Source organism: Condylura cristata, unplaced genomic scaffold (assembly GCF_000260355.1).
Source record: "Condylura cristata isolate star-nosed mole 26May11 unplaced genomic scaffold, ConCri1.0 scaffold00004, whole genome shotgun sequence".
NCBI lineage: Eukaryota > Metazoa > Chordata > Mammalia > Eulipotyphla > Talpidae > Condylura > Condylura cristata.
In genome coordinates this window covers 8,613,782-8,632,163 of record NW_004567105.1, presented here as the reverse complement: position 1 = coordinate 8,632,163, position 18,382 = coordinate 8,613,782, and the positions used below count along the sequence as shown (strand labels likewise).

The 18,382-nt window shown below is 44.2% G+C and overlaps 1 protein-coding gene across 2 annotated transcripts in view; it reads left to right on the top strand.

The window, feature by feature from the left end:
- The window catches only part of POLR3B (polymerase (RNA) III (DNA directed) polypeptide B), a 94,115-nt gene continuing 75,733 nt past the window's right edge, over positions 1 to 18,382 (top strand). Inside the window, exons 1-9 of one of the 2 annotated variants that reach the window (XM_004675725.2) lie at positions 1 to 399; positions 3,762 to 3,794; positions 5,157 to 5,213; positions 5,294 to 5,358; positions 7,801 to 7,876; positions 10,185 to 10,285; positions 11,021 to 11,112; positions 12,242 to 12,359; positions 14,270 to 14,378. In XM_004675725.2, the coding sequence (XP_004675782.1) occupies positions 328 to 399; positions 3,762 to 3,794; positions 5,157 to 5,213; positions 5,294 to 5,358; positions 7,801 to 7,876; positions 10,185 to 10,285; positions 11,021 to 11,112; positions 12,242 to 12,359; positions 14,270 to 14,378 (723 nt within the window). In that variant the 5' untranslated portion in view covers positions 1 to 327. Of the gene's footprint in view, positions 400 to 3,761; positions 3,795 to 5,156; positions 5,214 to 5,293; positions 5,359 to 7,800; positions 7,877 to 10,184; positions 10,286 to 11,020; positions 11,113 to 12,241; positions 12,360 to 14,269; positions 14,379 to 17,734; positions 17,822 to 18,382 lie in introns of those variants that run through there. The other variant, XM_012720515.1, reaches the window with a different exon arrangement.

Here is an 18,382-nt window from a genome sequence, read left to right as displayed (position 1 = left end):
TTGTCACCCTTTTCTTCGTTTTTTATGCTTCCATCTTAATCTTGGGATTGGGACAATTATCAATCAAGTTGGGGGCTGGATCACTCAGGCGGGACCTCTGACTGCCACCAGGAGGCGCAGTTTCCCAAGAGCGGCTCAGTCACATCCGGGTTCCATCGCAGGATAGGACAAGGAGCAGGCGGAACCTTTCTACTGCGGCTCCAATTAACCTGCGCAGTGCGGGCCATTTAGGCCTCTGCGCACCGTTCTCCACGGGTGCATCGCTTTGCTTGGGCAGGAAAGGCCCGAGTAGGGACTCCGTTTGCCTCCTCCTTTGTCGTGAGCAGCATGAACATGCTTGCAGAAGAGTTTGGGAACCTGACTCCGGAGCAGCTGGTTGCACCGATTCCGACAGTAGAGGTGAGGCGCGGGGCCGCGGGGAGCGGAAGGGGTCGGAACGCGCGCAGAGGAGGCGTTGCGCTGGGAGCCCTCGCCGCGGGGTGGGGGCTCTGCGCGTGCGCAGCATTCCGCGCATGCTCACATCCGGTCCGCGAGCCCGGCCCGGAGCCGCTAGCACGTCTAGGGGCGGGACTCAGAGGAGCTGTCCGCTGCCACGTGGGTGGAGCAGCCCCGCGGACCGCTCTCTGGGTTGGACCCCTTCCGGTGTCCTGGCGTGTCAGGGGCGGTCTGGTCCCTGCGTCACGTTGGGGGTCCCGCGCATCTTTGCGGGTTCTAGGGGACGCTGAGCTCCAGGGAGAGCCCGCCACCTTCTTGAAGTTCCACTACAGACTGCTGCATAACCAAACCGTCGGACTCCTAGGCTAGTAGTTGTCCCATTGGAAGGAGTTCCAGGGTGGGCTTGCAGGGTTGTTTTAAACATCTTGAAATGTTATTCAATTTTTTTGCGGCCATGTTTTCTTTCACCAGGGGCTCAGAAGTTAACTGCCCCATAGTTTTTGTTTTCTGACAACCTGTCTGGGCTCCACACTGGCGTCGACCTGGACTATCATACCCGAAAGGATAGTCAGGGAAGAGATTTCAGGTAGAGAGGACAGCATGCCTGGAATAGGCTAAAACATCTGAAGGTTTTGAGAAACTGAAATAAAACTGGTAGTGCTAGAGTGAAGCAAAATAGAGAAGGTACGAAAAGTGGAAGAATGGGTAAGGTCCTGACTGAGACAGGTTTTGTTAGACATCCGAGGAGCTTGGACTGACTTCTGGGAGGAATGAGAAGCAGAACGACAGGATAAGTCCACCATTTGGACTATAAGAACCTCAGAGTCATTGCCACTTAATGAAGTGGAATTATAATCAGCCCATCAGATTCGACCCACCACCGCCTGCAATACCTATGAGATATAATCAGACAAAACTGGATCTTAATTCTTGAGCTCATACAAAGAGCCAATACTTAATTAATGTCAGTTTCCGTTTAAGCATAACATGCATGACATTATTTAATCCTTCAAAATAAGTGCTATCTTCACCTCCCCTGTTCAGTGAGGAATTTTGAGAGTAGCAAATCCAGTGTCAGGGGGGTTTGATAAATGTCCTATTTGGAATTTGGATGGGGGCTGCCTGACTCCAGAGTCCTCATCCCTAACTGCTAATGGAACTGTTTCTCCAGAGAGTTAAAGAAATAAGCTAAAAGGATATGTATGACTTGCCTGAATTTGCAGGGCATTCAGGAATCCAGCCCACCATCCCATCAGGGAGCCTGCCCTTGAAAAATTCTCAAATCTGAAACTTTATGCAAACCAGTCACCTTTTACTTTTAGGCTCTTGACTTGTTCCACTCCACTATTTTGTGCTCTGTAGCCAAAGCCATCAGTTCAGAAACATACATTTGGTCACAGTGCTTCCTTGGTTAAAGTGTCTTTCTCTCCTCCTGTTGCTTTCAGGGCGGAATCTGCAGGCTTTGGACTGCTTTTGTGGCTCTCCTCAGCTGGGCCTCTTTTTCCTGCTTTCCTATCCTTCCACCTCAGCCTGCTGAGATCTTTTTACTTTGCACAGACAGTTCTACCTGGTGTCTTTCTCTCATTCTTCTTTGTAGATTTGCATAGCATAAAATGCATGGCTATAAAGTGTTCAGTTACATTTGTTAGGTTATACATGAATAACTACGGCCCAAGATTCAGAACACTACCATCACCAGAGTTTGGTGATCATCCTTTTGAGTCTTTCTCTTTCCCCAACCACCTTTTTGACTTCAACCATCATAATTTTGCCTGACTTCCTTTTTTTTTTTAAAAAAAAGAGAGAGATTTATTTATGCATATAGAACTGGGGTACAAGCCAGAGGTATAGGGGAGGTGAGAGGATTCACCAGAGACAGAGTGGGGAGCAGAACAGGCAGATGGACTGAAATACACAGCTGAGGGGAGCAGCGGGTGCGAAACAGGTGTGCTGCACTCTGTGGGTCACCTCCCGGGCGGGGGATTGAACTTGCACTGAAGTGGCTGCGGCTCGCTTGCAGTGCTGCGCTTTAACCCGTTGTGCCCCCAGAGAGGGCCTGACTTCCTTTTAAAAAAGACTTATTTATTGAGAGCAGTTTTTAGCGTTACTGTCTCCCAGGCCTGCTGTGCCCTTATGGCCCTGAAAATACTTCTTGAAAGATATTTTTCACTTCTTCTGCCTCTTCCCGACCACACCTCCATCTCTGTTGTGCATCCTGCTGTTGGTTGTCTCTCAGTGTTGTCTCTCTCATTTCATGGAATCCTTCCTTTCTGCAGCCACATTCTTTAGATGATCTCAGTATTTGCAGAGCTCTTATTCCCATCCTCCCCCTAATCTCTACCTCCAGGCCCAGGCCATCCTCTTTCCATGCTCTGGACTCATAGCTGCTATTTGACAGTTCCACTGAGCATTAAATGGGCATCTCAGATGTAAGCATGGCCCCAACCCAACTCCCTCCGCACCCAGGCCTGCTGCTATAACAGGGTCTGCAACCCCTTCCCCTTCTCCCTGAAGGGAGATGCTCTTCATTTTTCTTTCAGTCTCCATCTCATCTAGCACATCGTGTAGGCTCCGACTTCAGATTGTGTCTCCTAGAATTCATAAATTCCTGCATGATCTTCCTGTTTCTAACCCTGTCTGTCCTCAACTCAGGAGCTAGAGCAGTTCAGTTGAAGTGAACCTTCACGCCCTCACCCTTTTGCTCGCAGCCTCCCAGTGCTGCTACTGTCTGTCGGTTTTCACAGTTGCTGCAAGGCTCTCTGTGGCCCACCGGCCCTTCCTCACACTTGGCGCTCCTCTCTGCTCATGTGGCGATTTCCCACTGGCATATCAGAGCCAGGCATGAGAAGCGGCATATCGTTCTGGGCCACTTACCGTCTCAGGCAGGGGTGAAGGGCAGGCTCAGGAACTGAAGGAGACTGGCACAGCCAGGAGATCAGTGTCGTGCTGTCCCCAGCCTTGAGATGAGCTCTGAGAAGGAACGCGTGAGAAAGGGCTCCTTTTGGGCCACGGAATGCATTTCCCCAAGACACTGAAACTTAGGTTTCCTTTCTCAAACTGACAGCCCCAGCTTACCTAGCAAGAGTATGAAAGTGCCCGTCAAGGAAATTCAAATGATATTCTCTTGGAGAAGTCAGTTTAAAAACATACGTTCACATATACATATACACGTACATGTTTACCAGCAAAGTGGCTGCCATTTAAATTTTTTTTATTTGGATTTTCTCTGTGATAAAATAAGTGATTACTGATACACGAAAATAACTTGTATGGATATTGCAGTTGCCAGCCCAGAGTCCTGATACAGCTGTTGTTTTCATTCACAGGAGAAATGGAGGCTGCTTCCAGCATTCTTGAAGGTAATTGTTTAACCTTTGATACTGTTTAGTTATTTTTTTCAAATAGATCTCAAAATGCATCTCTTTAAAATAAGATTCACTGTTTATCACTGACCAAGATTTTTAGATTTGGCATTTTGCTGGGGTTTGGAGGTACAGGGAGTGCTATGCCCTGCGGGGAGGGGCAGTCCAGCTTCAGAGACAGGAAACAGTAGACATAGGAGCAGCGTGCTGTTGGCAAGAGTGAAGGCAGCGCAGGCGGTCAGAGACGGCCTCCAGCGAGGCGAGATGGAAGCCACATCTTCCAGGAAAGGTGCCTGAGCTGAAAGGCAGGCTGCAAGCGCCTGACCTGGTAAAGCAGCTTGGAAGAAGCCTCCGGTCTGTGGGAACAGCAGTTGGTCTGTTTGGCTAGAATGGGTGTTCGGTAGTCAGAGGAACCGCGCTCATAGAAGGGTTAGCGAGCGTACCCATCCCAGGGGCTCCGCAGGGAGAGAGCCCTTGACACCCCAGGAGGGGTGTCACCAAAAGGAAAAGTGACAGTGTTGTAGGGAAGGGGGAAGGGAAAAGGCGGCCATTGCCACGGGCAGTGAGACAGACTCACCTGGCATCCAGCAACTCAGCCCCTCGGAGTCCACCTGAGAGCAGTGAACACATGCCACACACTTACTCAAGACAGTGTAGTTGTGAGAGCCAAAAGCAGAAACACCTGTGTGACTGTCAGCTGCTTGATGGGTAAACAAAATGGGCCATGGCCATACCATGCAGTAAAGAAAACCAGCTTCCTCCACATCCACAGCGTGGGCGCATCTAGCAAGTGGAGGAGTAGAGAGACTGGAAAAGTGGTAGGGATCTGTCTGACTGAACAAGTCTTCTGTTGTGCATGCATGACAGAAAGTGTCGGGAGGTGAGGCTGGGCAGCTTGGGCCGTGAGGATATTACAGAAGCAACAGAAGAAGGTTTAAGTAGAGCAGAGCCCAAGAATGAAAAAGTGGTGATCAGGTGAGCGGAAGGATTTTTCAAATTACAACTTTTTTAAATAAAGGATTTCCATGTTAGCAGAGATGGGCTGCTATTAAGGCTCAAAGAGCTGGTGGCACATCGTCCCAGAAGAGAGAGGGAACCTAACAGAGAACGTAGGATCACAGTTGTTTCACTCGTTGACTTCACTTTACTCAGGCCACCTTAGATCTGTTTGTTCAAAATAGAAGTATAAAGTACTAGTACTGTGGATGGGAAATGCAATGAGGATGCCTGAATGCAAACTTATACTGAGTAAAATTCAGGGGCATTTGCCTCACTTTGGTTTTGAGAAGAATTGAGTGATCGCCCGAGTCTGACAGCGTTCCGTTTGGTTGCTCAGCCTCATACTCTGTGTTTGTGTAGGTGAAAGGCCTGGTGAAGCAGCACATAGACTCATTCAACTACTTCATCAACGTGGAGGTAAGGTCACACCCGAGACAGACACAGGTAGGCCTTCGTGGGAAGCTGGTTTTCCTGACGCTGCTCTTCTTTCCTCTCAGATAAAGAAGATCATGAAAGCCAACGAGAAGGTCACGAGTGATGCCGACCCTATGTGGTACTTGAAGTAAGGAGCTCAGTCTGCTCTTTTCACGATGTCTCTTGCGTGGCCTTTGAAGTGACGGTAGTTGCTCTCAAAATGCTCCTGAGAGAATTCACTTTCCGTTCAGTAAGATAATTACCAAGTGCTTGATTATGACTGGTAGCCCCATGATAGCAGAGTCATGACTGAGGAGTTCCTGAAACTGGCAGGCTTTACCTATTTCTGAACTTCTTTTGAAATAATTTTAGCCATAGGGAAACTTGCAGAAGTGGGACAGAAAGTTCCCGTGTTCTGTCCTTCACCTGGCGTCCGCTCATATCAACACCTTCCGGACGCTCCAGTGCACAGGTAGCAAAAGCAGGGCACTGGCTTGATCCAGGACTGTGAGCTCATCTAGGTCATGCTGAAGTTTCCCCGCTTTCGGGGTGCAGGATGTCGGGCGTCTGTCTTCTGAGTTTCCTTCAGCGTGTGACAGTCTCTCTGGCTTTCTTGGTGGTGCCTGACCGTGACACTTTCAGAGAATTCGGGCCAGTTGTTTCAGTTCGGGTTTGTCTGATGCTTGCCTGTGACTACACTGGGCTGTGCGCTTGTGGCAGGAACCCACAGCACGCAGGTTCTGGCTTTCAGAGGCGCAGAAACTGACTAGCTTACTAGTTAAGTCCTGGTGGACTGAACTGGGATCACTTGGTTTAAGGGGTATCTTCCAAGTCCCCCCTCACACACAAATTCTTTTATAATTAGTAGGTTCTGGGTATATCATTTGAGACAATGTGAGCCTCTTACTTCTCATCATATTTTACCCACCAATTTTAACTCTTTATTCTGGAGATTCTCCAATGGTGAATTTCTGTTTCCATTGTTCCTTCTACAGCATGTTGGATTCAAACTGTGTGGGTGAACTTTTCTTCCTTCTCTCATCTGATAATTGTATTGATAAGGATTTTATTGATAGGATATAAAATTAATAGTTATACTGATACTAATTTATTCTGTAGGTCAGAATCCAGAACTCTCTTTATTCCTCAAATTTTCCCAAATTTTCTTTGATCATGGGCCATTTTTCAAGTTGACTCCTGGATCCTTTCAATATGCCCCTGTTAATTTTCAGGCATTCCTTAACTTTTGACACCCCTAGGTATGGTCCTTCTGGTATTTTCCCTGTTCTGGTATCAGCCTAGAGTCAGCTGATTTTCCTAAAATCAGCTCTGGCCCCCTTCTTCTTCTTCTTTTTTTTTTTTTTAAGATTTATTTATTTATGTATACAAAGGCCTGAGGGGTGAGAGAATTCACCAGAGACAGAGTGGGGAGCAGAGCAGGCAGATCTACTGAAATAACTGCTGAGGGAGCAGCGGGAAGCCAGGAGAGGTCTGCTGCCCCTGTGGGTCAGTCCCTGGCCAGGGGCGGCACTCGTGCTGCGGTGGCTGCAGTAGCTTCACAGTGCTGCGCTTTAACCCGCTGCATCACCAGGGAGGGCCCTGACTTCGGCCCTTTTTATTGGAGAACATGACTGGAGACCATGGAGATGGGCACTGAAGCTTCAGGGGCTAGCCCAGGAGATAGCTGCTCATGCTGCTGCCTGCGCTCACATCCACGTCAGCAAGCCTGCTTCCTCTGTTTGTACATTTATTTACAAACGTGCACGGGAAGGTCTCTGACTCCAGTCCAGCTCCATAGGACTCAACCTACGTTTCTTTCTTTCCTTTTCATCACATTTGCTCCTGGCAAAGAGTTCATCACCCACACTATTTATGAATTGATTCCATCCCAGGATGTTGAAAGTAGTTTCGGCATTGTTGCTGTGAGAATAGAGTTTACTACTTGGAGTCCAGTGTTTGTGGCCCTCGTTTTCGTATTTATCTTCACAGTATCCACTCAGAATATTGTATGTAGGTCGGTGGCTTCTTGTCCATGTTTCAGTGCCGCTGTGTTACTCATTTGTAATACAGTAAGGTTTGTATTCCATGTTGAGCGCCCCCCAATGATTGATTTTAATTATATATTTTGGGAGTGTGTAAAGCATTATTATAGTTATAAGATTAGTTCGATCTATAGAAGGAAGTATTTTCAGGGAATTGTTGCAGATACCAGTGAAGGTCTTTCATGAAGGCAAAGTGGCATAGGCGAACTTTGGAAAAGGAGGGATACCTAACTATTTCTTTCTCATGTATCTGCTTTGCTCTCATGAACTACAACATGCTATAGATACTCTTTCAGACCTCGCTTTTTTCGTCAAATATCATTTTCAGGAATCTGTATTTCCTATGTTTTTGTAAAGAGATTGGTGGAATTTTTTAAAGATATGTCTACTATTACTTCATGAAGATAACGAGTAATTGTCAATTTGTCTGTCTTCCTCAGTAACATGAGTATTTGTCAAAGCATAATCCTTGGGCATGGAAGGAAAAGGGCCAGTTTGTCTATGTTCTTTGAAGAAGTATAGCCAGTAATGGAATCATTGTTTTCCAGATATCTTAATATTTACGTTGGACTTCCTGATGTTGAAGAAAGCTTCAATGTAACTAGACCAGTGTCTCCTCATGAGGTAATTGTAAACCTTATTATTATTTTTATCTTTATTGAAGTAACGTTAGGTCACAGTCTAGTAGGAGAGATGGATGGGAAGAGAATTGGAAATCCAAGATTTTAACAGAGTATGGTTATAGAAGAAACCTTTTTATTGGCTTTCAGCAGATTCCAGATTTCTCTTTGAATTTCTTCTGATTTTTCTTTGAATTTTAACTGGGATTCGTTCAGGAAAGAGAATGAATTTTAGATCTTGTAGCATTTCATTTAAAGATGGGACTCTCCTGAGAAATGCAGCATGAGGTAACTTCAACATCAGGTGAACATAGTGTAATTCTACAACTTAGCTCATACAGCCTGTTACACACCATGAGTGGATAGTCAACCCCTAGGGCCCATCACATACGGTCTGTCATTCACCGAAACTTCCTTACGTGAGGCTTGACTGGCTGGTGACTGGAAAGCTAAAATAGAAATTAGGGAAGATACATGTATTAACTACTTATTAAAGAGCAGGTAAGGTGTTAGAGTGTTATGAGTGTTGTCTAAGCCGGAGTAAATAGTTATGCTTTAGATCCAAGCATCTTATGTAGGCAAATTTTGATATTACTTAGAAATCAGTATTGATCATTTATTTTGTGCTTCAGCATGAGAAAAAGAAAGAGCTGTAAAAGGTAGCCTCCACAGGAGAGCGGCTCAGGTGGGGAAGGCATAGTAGCAAAATGCAGGAGACAGACCGGGTCATGGGACCGCAGAGCCTAGAAGGGCCAGGGGGAGAGAGAAAGATGCCAAGTTGGATTGAATAGGAGATGCCCCTGTGTCACTTTCCCATCTTATTTTTCTAGAATGTACCACTTTTTCAAGAACTAATAAGTGTTTTTCAAGTCACCTTCTAACCTGCATTAGTGAGTTCAGGAAGGGAGACGTCAGAGTAGTTTGAAGTGGTCCAAGGAGACTACAGTTCTCATTGTAATTATTCTCCCTAATGTTGAAGAAAACACGTGGGCATTTTTGTAATTAGAGAGATGGGGGGCAGAAATTTCTGGGTGGAACGTTGATGCTTGGAGGGACAGGAGAGGTGGAGCAGGAGTGGGCGGCCACGGGGCTCTCGGCTGGACTGGTGGGGTGCTGGGCCTGCTCTCCCCACACAGCCTGCTCCTGTGATGAGAGGGGAGGCTGGTTCGGGACTAGGGAGTGGTCCCTGCTCTTATCACATCTCTTGAATTTCTTCCCTTTGAAAGAGGAGGTTTGTTGAAACCCACAAATGTTTGCCTGTCATGGGCACTACATTTGTTCTATGACTACAAAAGTGATAATATTCACCTAGTGCTCTGAACAAGACACGTTCAAAACAGATACAGCTGTTCTCTTGTCAGATAAAATTAATTGTGGCTCCATTTGCATACAAGGAGACTGAGCTACAGAAAGGTTCTTTCAGGCTTAATTGGTAGAGCCAGGATTTGAATGCAGGCCAGAGTCCATGCCCTGGACCTCTGCCACACGGCCTTCTGGTCTGATGGGGAAGACTTAATTTAATGACATATAAGGCAATAATTTTTATTAGTCAATAATAGGAATATTTAAATTTTACAGTCCCATGTACTGTTTGACAGTCTAGAATGGGCTAGAACGTAGCTCTTTAGTGCTGCAGAAGCCAGAGAGACGGTCCCGCCTGGAGTCATATGGCAGCTGTTCAGAGAAACTCTCTAGCTGATGCTATGAGCTACCTGGCGACCATCAGTGTAAAGGGGAGGTTGTTGAAGATCCTCACAGGGTTCCCTGTGTCTGATCACAGCTCAGGCTCAGGCAATGCGTCATCTAAAGTATGTCTAAAGTCACATCAACAATTTCTGAAGTTCACAGGTAATTTAGAAATTGTTAGAATGGTGCAATAAAGGATTTGTGCTGTCATAGCACTGGGTAAGGAATTTTGTCATCTAGGGTAGCTTCTTTGGAGAATAAAAGGAAATATGGTTTAAATTTTGCCATGTGTGTATCCTTAGTAATATGCTGTTTTGACTGTTAACTTTGAATAAGCCAGCTGCAGCCCAGACGCAGGACCACTGACTGCTGGTGGCGTGAGGAGCAGGAGTCTTCCTTTCCGGGCTGCCCCGGCGGGGTGCTGTGACCCTGCAGTCTTTCCCTCGTGGGGAGGGGGGCTCTGCTCCTCAGCACTGGGCAGCATAGGGAACAGCTCCGCATCCTGTGGTGAGGTCAGAGGTCACTGGGAGCCATATTCCTCGTGGGGACACAAGTTTTCTGAAGCTGTCGAGACACTTTTGTCTCTTCAGAGAAGAGGAGAGTGGTTCTGTCTGATTCTGTTTCAGTGCCGTCTGCGGGACATGACGTACTCTGCCCCCATCACCGTGGACATTGAGTACACCCGGGGCAGCCAGAGGATCATCCGCAATGCTCTACCCATTGGCAGGTGAGAAGCCAGGTCACAGGTCACGGTGCCTGCACTCCGCCCCTGAGGTGACCTTGAGGAGGCACTTCCGCTCCCTGTGCCCAGTTTCTTCATCTATAAAAGGCGGGTAGTGGCGCCTCCTTCCTCCGATGGTCGCTGGGTCCTCTGAGCTGCACGTGCAACTCACTGTCCAGTGTGACATTGGGGGATGGGGGTGGCGGGGGTAATTTTTAAAATGTGAAACCTTTTTTTTCCTAAAAATTAAGGAACATAATTCCATTTCCTCCTGTGACTCCAGGCTGCTAGAGCAGCATTAGGAAAATCGCATTTCACTGACTATCCAGGGCTGGTCTTCTTGGAGGTTTCATATATTTAAAATATGGGTTTTGCTGGAAGGGTGACTCTCCCCGTGTACCAGTATTTAATATTTAAGGGAGAAGTTACTTATTTGACAAGAATAAGCTTGGAAACAGTTCTAGCTGCTAGTTTTGTGGTCTTCTTTACCTAATTAGAGAAATAGATTGCCTCTCCTATAGAAGGGGAAAACTGACAATATTGTGGGTTTAATTATGGCATTGGCCTAAACCTACTCCTGGTTGCTTTTCCCCCTTAAAAGCGCTAAAGGCTTAGTAAACATCCATTTGTTCAACAAATAAGCAGGAATGCACCCCCCGGGGTGAAATGTAATATTTGCGGCACCTTTTCTGGCTGATGATAATTTGTATGTGGTTTTTTCTTTTGCTTTGCTTTACCCAGAATGCCCATAATGCTCCGCAGCTCCAACTGTGTGCTCACAGGGAAAACGCCCGCAGAATTTGCCAAACTGAACGAATGTCCATTAGACCCAGGTATGTGTGGTTTCTTGGATCTCTCCCTCTGCCTTTTTGTTTTCTCTTCAGTTTTTGTTTTGCCTTTGCTGTTGTTTTAGCATTTTTCCTCAAAAACATCAGCCTTTCGGCTAGCTTAGTACTTTTGTTCTAAACATTTGAAATTTGCCTCCAACTTTATTCTATTAGTCTCTATTTCTAGATGATGCCGTTTCCTCTTTTATGACAGGCTGCATACTTTAATACTGTAAGTTCTGGTTTATTACCATGACTTGCCAGTCTTTGTAACTTTGTTCAATTGTTTCTGAAGTTTAAAAAGTCAAGAATAATCCAACACAGTTTCTTGTCTTAACTGCTCTGAAAAGACTCAACTCACTTTGGGCAGTGGAGGGGCAAAAAGGGGAACTTTTTTTTAAAAATCACATTTTTGTACTTATTTTTGGGCTATTTTTTCCTAAAGTTTCACCCTTAACATTTAACAGAAAGTTTCTTATACTTCCTTCACTTATATTTCACATTGATTTAATTTAAAGTTGCTTTAATCTACTTCCTTTAAAGCTGCATTGATGTAGAGTTCCAAAAGATTTTGGAAAGAGATTAGCAAAAGACATGACTTTGTCAGGCTTGAACAAAATGTTTCATAAGCCAAATATGTTGCCTTGTTTTAACTTATATTGGGAAGGTAAAATGAAGCCTCATTTAATCCTATTCTGAGTTGTATGCAAAAAAGGATGGTATTGTTTGATGAGTTTTATTGAATATAGACTATTATTTTCAAAACCTAATCCTACACTGTCCCTGTCACTGATTTGTTAGAAAATTTAGAACAAGTTTTACTTCACATTGAATTTTTTGGTCTCTTCTGTGCTTGAGAAATTTGAAGTCTTAATTTCTTGAACATGTTTTTTTCATTCCCCTCCCCTATGTGTCAGGTCTGTACAAGCCCTGTCTCCAAGCAGTGGTTACCCATTTGCCGACAGTTATGTGATCACTCTGTTCCCAGTTCATATATCTGTTCAGGAAGCCCCTCCAGATGAATTGACAGACAGACCATGAAGCGGGGGGACCTGGTCTCTGATTCTGGAGATCACTACCAAAACCCACTGTATAAAGAATAGTCGGTGAAGCATTTCTTGTTTCCTCTGGACAGGTGGCTACTTCATTGTTAAAGGTGTAGAAAAAGTTATTCTTATCCAAGAGCAGCTGTCTAAGAACAGAATCATTGTGGAAGCCGACAGGAAAGGGGCAGTTGGTGCTTCAGTTACCAGGTATGCACATCATGGATGGGCTTGCTAAGAAATACCTTAACTCCATAAATATCCGCTGGGTGTCTTTTGGTACACAGTTTGCCAGTGGCTTCTCTCTTAACATGCGGGGTAGTTAAGCCACTATCATCAGTTTAAGTCTTTTAGAAGAGAGGACTGATGTAAAATTTTCAGTGATGAGCGTGATGCATTGTTTGAAAATCTACTTTTTTTTCCCCATAAAAGGTCATGAACATCCTCACACTTCCCTCAGATTAGGTCATGCAGAATCTTACTCCATCCTTTCCCAGCACCACGCCGGCCTCTGGCCCCCGGGCTTTCTTCATTCTGTTCTTGCATTTTGCTGTTTTCTGAAGGTCTTTTCCTTCTCCTGCAGGCTGTGTCTGGCAAGTCTGTGTCTGGATTCCTTTTGCTTTGCGTATCCAAGGGGTCATAGGTCACGCCAAGGCTGGTTGTCTAATTCAACCAAAATGGGTTCTGAGTCCAGATACAGAGAAGACAAGGGGTGGCCTTACACCTTTGAGCGGAGTTCCTCTGGCTTTCTGTCTAGGTTCTGGTGCCTTCCTGGGTGAAGGATATCATTGACCACTTGTTCAAAACAGTGGGTTGATCGTGACCTTCCTGGTCCTGTATAGTTACTGTGTAGATCATGATGGCGTGGATCTTCAGTTAGTTAGATCCACTAGTTGTTTTATTGAAGTTGAATTTTGTGTTAATTTATAAAATTAAAGGAACTTCAAAAGCGAAATTTAGGGCCCCTCCCTGGTGGTACAGCTGGTTAAAGCGCAGCACTATGAAGCTGTCGCAGCTACTGCAGCACGAGTTTGATCCCTGGCCAGGGAGCTGACCCACTTAGCACAGCAGACCTCTCCTGTCTCCCAGCTGCTCCCCTCAGCAGTGTATTTCAGTAGATTCCCTGTTCTGCTCCCCATTCTGTCTCTGGTGAATCCTCTTAACCCCTGCACCTCTGGCCTGCCCCAGTTCTGTATTCGTAAGCAAATAAATCTTTTTTATTTTGTTTTATTTTATTTTTATAATGTCTTTTTTTAAAAAAAGAAAGGTGAAATTTAAACCATGCAGTTTTTCATGTTCCTTTTCAGTCTTTCAGACCCATACGCCTTTACCACTGTAGTCAGGGGTCACTTTACACTTCAGCACTTCCTGAATTATGAGTGGATGTGGCATCTCATGTTGGTGCTCCTGGCCAGCCCCTCTTCCAGTGCACTCATTTTCCTGCTGTTCCATTCCTTTTATTATTCCCTTAACTTCCTTTTCACTGGCTTATTATCAGATGCAATTTGAAATTTGGAGGTTAACCAGTTCGGAGAATAAGAAATCTGTGCCATAGTTAAGACGTAGATAAGCATGAACCACTAGGGACCCTCCCTACATTATTTAATTCTCACTCCAGCCCTCTAAGTAACTGATATTCTCTCCAGTCCACAGCTGTAGGCTGAGTTCACATTGACGAGAAGAGGTGGTTGTTTAAAGCCACATTTAAACACAGGTCTTCCTGTAGGTACGTTTTATTGGATTATTAGTTGAGAAACTCAGACCAGAATTTCATTTCTTCATCTTTTTCTCATTATGGCATAGGCTTGTTTTGAGGTTTTCCTCTCAGATGTGTAAAATTGATCATGAATATGCAATTCAGATGGGATCAGAGTGAAATGGGTTAAGGTGAATGGGTGCTTGTGACTCACTTGCCCATGAAACTTTGACTCTAAAGTCAAAGCAAAAGAAGCATTTACATAGTTTTTACTTATGGAGGGGAGAAGTGGGGATAGTGAAAGAGGAGTTGTGAATCTTTAAAGCATGGTAGGACCTGACTGGTCGTCATGGGCCACTTGCACCTGGTTGATGCCGGATAACTGAGTGAGAATGCAGTTTAACTGACTCGTGCCTTCCCGTAGCTCTACCCACGAGAAAAAGAGCAGAACCAACATGGCGGTGAAACAGGGACGATTCTACCTGAGGCACAACACCTTGTCAGAGGACATACCCATTGTCATCATATTTAAGGTAAGCTGCAGGTGCCTGCTGAAAATTATAAAGAATTCTTCCTCCACTTATTTTCTTATATAATTTTTACTGTGGAACACAAGGAGTTCTAGGAATGGAAAGATCAGTGGTCGGGTCAGCTACCAGCTAATGGAGTTTTCAGATGAACACTGGTAAGACTGGGGTTCATACAGTTTTAAAAATCGAATCTATTTTCTTAACATATAAAATTCAAGATGTTGAAAGGGGCAGATAGTCAAGCGCTTATGTTTTTTAAGCACAGAAGAAAATTTGTCCTGCAGGCAGCACCCAGCCTGGAATTGTATCTAGCGAGGCGAACTTACATTGCCTGCAGGGGGCAGTGTGTTCCCGTGCATCCAAGGGCTTCTGTGGCTCAGCTGGAAGATCCCTCAAGATTGTTTTCCTGAGACCAGAAATTACAAATTAACTTTAATGCATAGCAACTTATGTCATTCCTGGAAAATACATAATTAGATGTGTGTGTGCATTATAATCGGAAAAAAAATTTAAATAACTTTTTCTCTGACTAGCTGACAAGAGGACGATAGTATATTCTTCTGTCCAATTTAATATTAATGTTGTAAATGTGTACATAGATAGCTGACTCACTTCCTGTTTAGAATGGGGCTCCAATTAATATACGAGTGTCACCTGTATTTGAGATTTCAAACTTCTTTTTGATTCTAAAGCAGCACCTTTGCCTGTGAACAATGAGAAAATTACTGGAAAATGTAACTGCATTTTTGGATTTGTTTAGGCCATTTTTCTTATACTTTTTAAATGCAAACATTGTTGTTTTTTCTTTCCTCGTTTAGTAATGAATTTTGACTAGCTTCCTCTGTCTAAGACATGAGTCACGTAGTTACTTTTTGTAGATAACGTGGGGTGCGGTTTATTATTATCGTTCTAGCCAGTTTGCAGTTGGACGGACACTAAGTCTTGGAGTCCACCCTGGGTGTCCTTACGCATGCATGTTCACACATGTGGCAGATTATTTTGTGACAGTAACTCCAGGAATGCAATTGTACCTTTTTAAAAAAAGTTGATGCCTGCTTTTTCCTTACCCACCAAGTTTTTTGCTCCCCAAAACATCATAGTCTATGTGGAATAAAATAAAAAGATTTAAAAGATTTTCAGTTGAGATAAATATATTGTTCACACATAGCCTTTGTTTGGTTGTTTTGGGATCCTGCTCGGTGGTGGGGAACTTGTTTGAGATCCACTGTTGGAATTTTTCCATTGAGACAGCATGGAGTATCAAATATGTGAGGCCTAGGTTGAGAGCCATTTTCGCCACTTACTAGCGATGTAACGTGGTGCGGATTTGCTCTTGGATAACATCTCTAAAGTGAAAATGTCACCTAAGAGCAAATGAGATCATGTATTTGAAAAGTAGACTGACGGGAAAGAGGATGCGGTTTCTCTTTCCTTAGTCCTCCTTATGCGTTGAAAGTCAGAAGCCCGGGAAAGAGAACTGCGTTACCAGAAAAGTCACATCATTTCTCTTTTTGTGTTGTGTGGCCCTAACACAGACCTTGACAGTCATTAGGACTTGATGGTTGTTACTTGTAACTAACAATTGGCTAAAAGTGACAGAGACAGCGGGGTTTCCAGATTCCACGCTGAGTTTGAATATGATGGATAAAGCTTTTAAGGACCTGGATCAGCCTTATTTATGGACTTGAATCACTACAAAGGTTCTCTCGCCCATGAATCTTCCCTGCCCTGCACTAGTCCCAAGCATTCAGCAGTTGCACTATGAGGGCATCTGTAGTCTGCATGTTTTTACAGAAAAGAGGATCAGCTTTCAAGGGTGCTGGGCATTGTTTAAACCTCCTTGTTTTTGATCTTTAAAGAAAAAAGCAACCAACATTAAAGAGGACCATCACGGTTCTTTTAATAGCTATCTGCCAGGACTGCTTTTACTAACAGTAGGTTGACTTATGTGTACTCTGAAGGAAGCTTAGAGATTTCTGAACATTTTAGGGACTTAGCTCCTGCCCCTCCTTCACATAAGGAATGTCACCATCCCGCCATTCACATCTCTATCAGTTTCTTCTGCTCATTGGCATTCTTCTTTCTGCCTTTAGAAGTCATACTTCTTTTCACACTTAGTGGCTATCCACGAAGACAGCATGCCCCTTTTTAAAGAGCACCTGCCCTTATTCCTCCGTCTTGGTGCTGAGTGCCCCACTGTGGGCGACCTCTGCTGATGGTATTATTTCTGCTTTTTCCTACAGTTACTGTAGAACCCTCACCTTAGTTAGCCAAAATGATTTCCGATGTCTGGAGCACAAAGAGTTTCATATAAAGCTAGTTTTCCAATGTCTAAATTATGTCTGTAAAGCAAAAATGGTTGGGCATGTTGCTGTCGTTTCCATAGCAATATGTCATTTACTTGTAGCTGTGACTTCCAAGAGCTAAATGGTTATAAAGTCTGTTCAGTCTTGGGAGCTGGAGCACTTGCAGTGATAACCTGATTGAGTTATCACCCAGATTTTGGTGACCTGGCAGAGTAAGAGGTTAGCCCTTTCAGAGCAAAGCTTTGCTACTGGTCTTCTTCCTGCACACAGGTGTCATTTACTACGTGCTTGGCATGCCTTTGCGTCATAGCTCAGAAATATATGGAGGACTAAGTGGTCTATTTAGGTCCTTACTAGGCACTTGAAAACTTTATGCATATATAAAGTTGGCCTAGATTCAACGTCAGGACAACTTGAAATCGCAATCTATATGTTCAGTGAGGAAAGATTTTTTTCATGATCATTGAACACCAAAATAGGCCATCAAGTGTAAAGGTTTTGCTACTTGGACATCCCTGAATTGCAGAGTAATAATTGAAATAATCTTGGAGCTGACCCTGAAAGCTACTGCCATTTCACTGCTAGGGTTCTGTAGGTGGTTGTTTAAAGCCACATTTAAACACAGGTCTTCCTGTAGGTACGTTTTATTGGATTATTAGTTGAGAAACTCAGACCAGAATTTCATTTCTTCATCTTTTTCTCATTATGGCATAGGCTTGTTTTGAGGTTTTCCTCTCAGATGTGTAAAATTGATCATGAATATGCAATTCAGATGGGATCAGAGTGAAATGGGTTAAGGTGAATGGGTGCTTGTGACTCACTTGCCCATGAAACTTTGACTCTAAAGTCAAAGCAAAAGAAGCATTTACATAGTTTTTACTTATGGAGGGGAGAAGTGGGGATAGTGAAAGAGGAGTTGTGAATCTTTAAAGCATGGTAGGACCTGACTGGTCGTCATGGGCCACTTGCACCTGGTTGATGCCGGATAACTGAGTGAGAATGCAGTTTAACTGACTCGTGCCTTCCCGTAGCTCTACCCACGAGAAAAAGAGCAGAACCAACATGGCGGTGAAACAGGGACGATTCTACCTGAGGCACAACACCTTGTCAGAGGACATACCCATTGTCATCATATTTAAGGTAAGCTGCAGGTGCCTGCTGAAAATTATAAAGAATTCTTCCTCCACTTATTTTCTTATATAATTTTTACTGTGGAACACAAGGAGTTCTAGGAATGGAAAGATCAGTGGTCGGGTCAGCTACCAGCTAATGGAGTTTTCAGATGAACACTGGTAAGACTGGGGTTCATACAGTTTTAAAAATCGAATCTATTTTCTTAACATATAAAATTCAAGATGTTGAAAGGGGCAGATAGTCAAGCGCTTATGTTTTTTAAGCACAGAAGAAAATTTGTCCTGCAGGCAGCACCCAGCCTGGAATTGTATCTAGCGAGGCGAACTTACATTGCCTGCAGGGGGCAGTGTGTTCCCGTGCATCCAAGGGCTTCTGTGGCTCAGCTGGAAGATCCCTCAAGATTGTTTTCCTGAGACCAGAAATTACAAATTAACTTTAATGCATAGCAACTTATGTCATTCCTGGAAAATACATAATTAGATGTGTGTGTGCATTATAATCGGAAAAAAAATTTAAATAACTTTTTCTCTGACTAGCTGACAAGAGGACGATAGTATATTCTTCTGT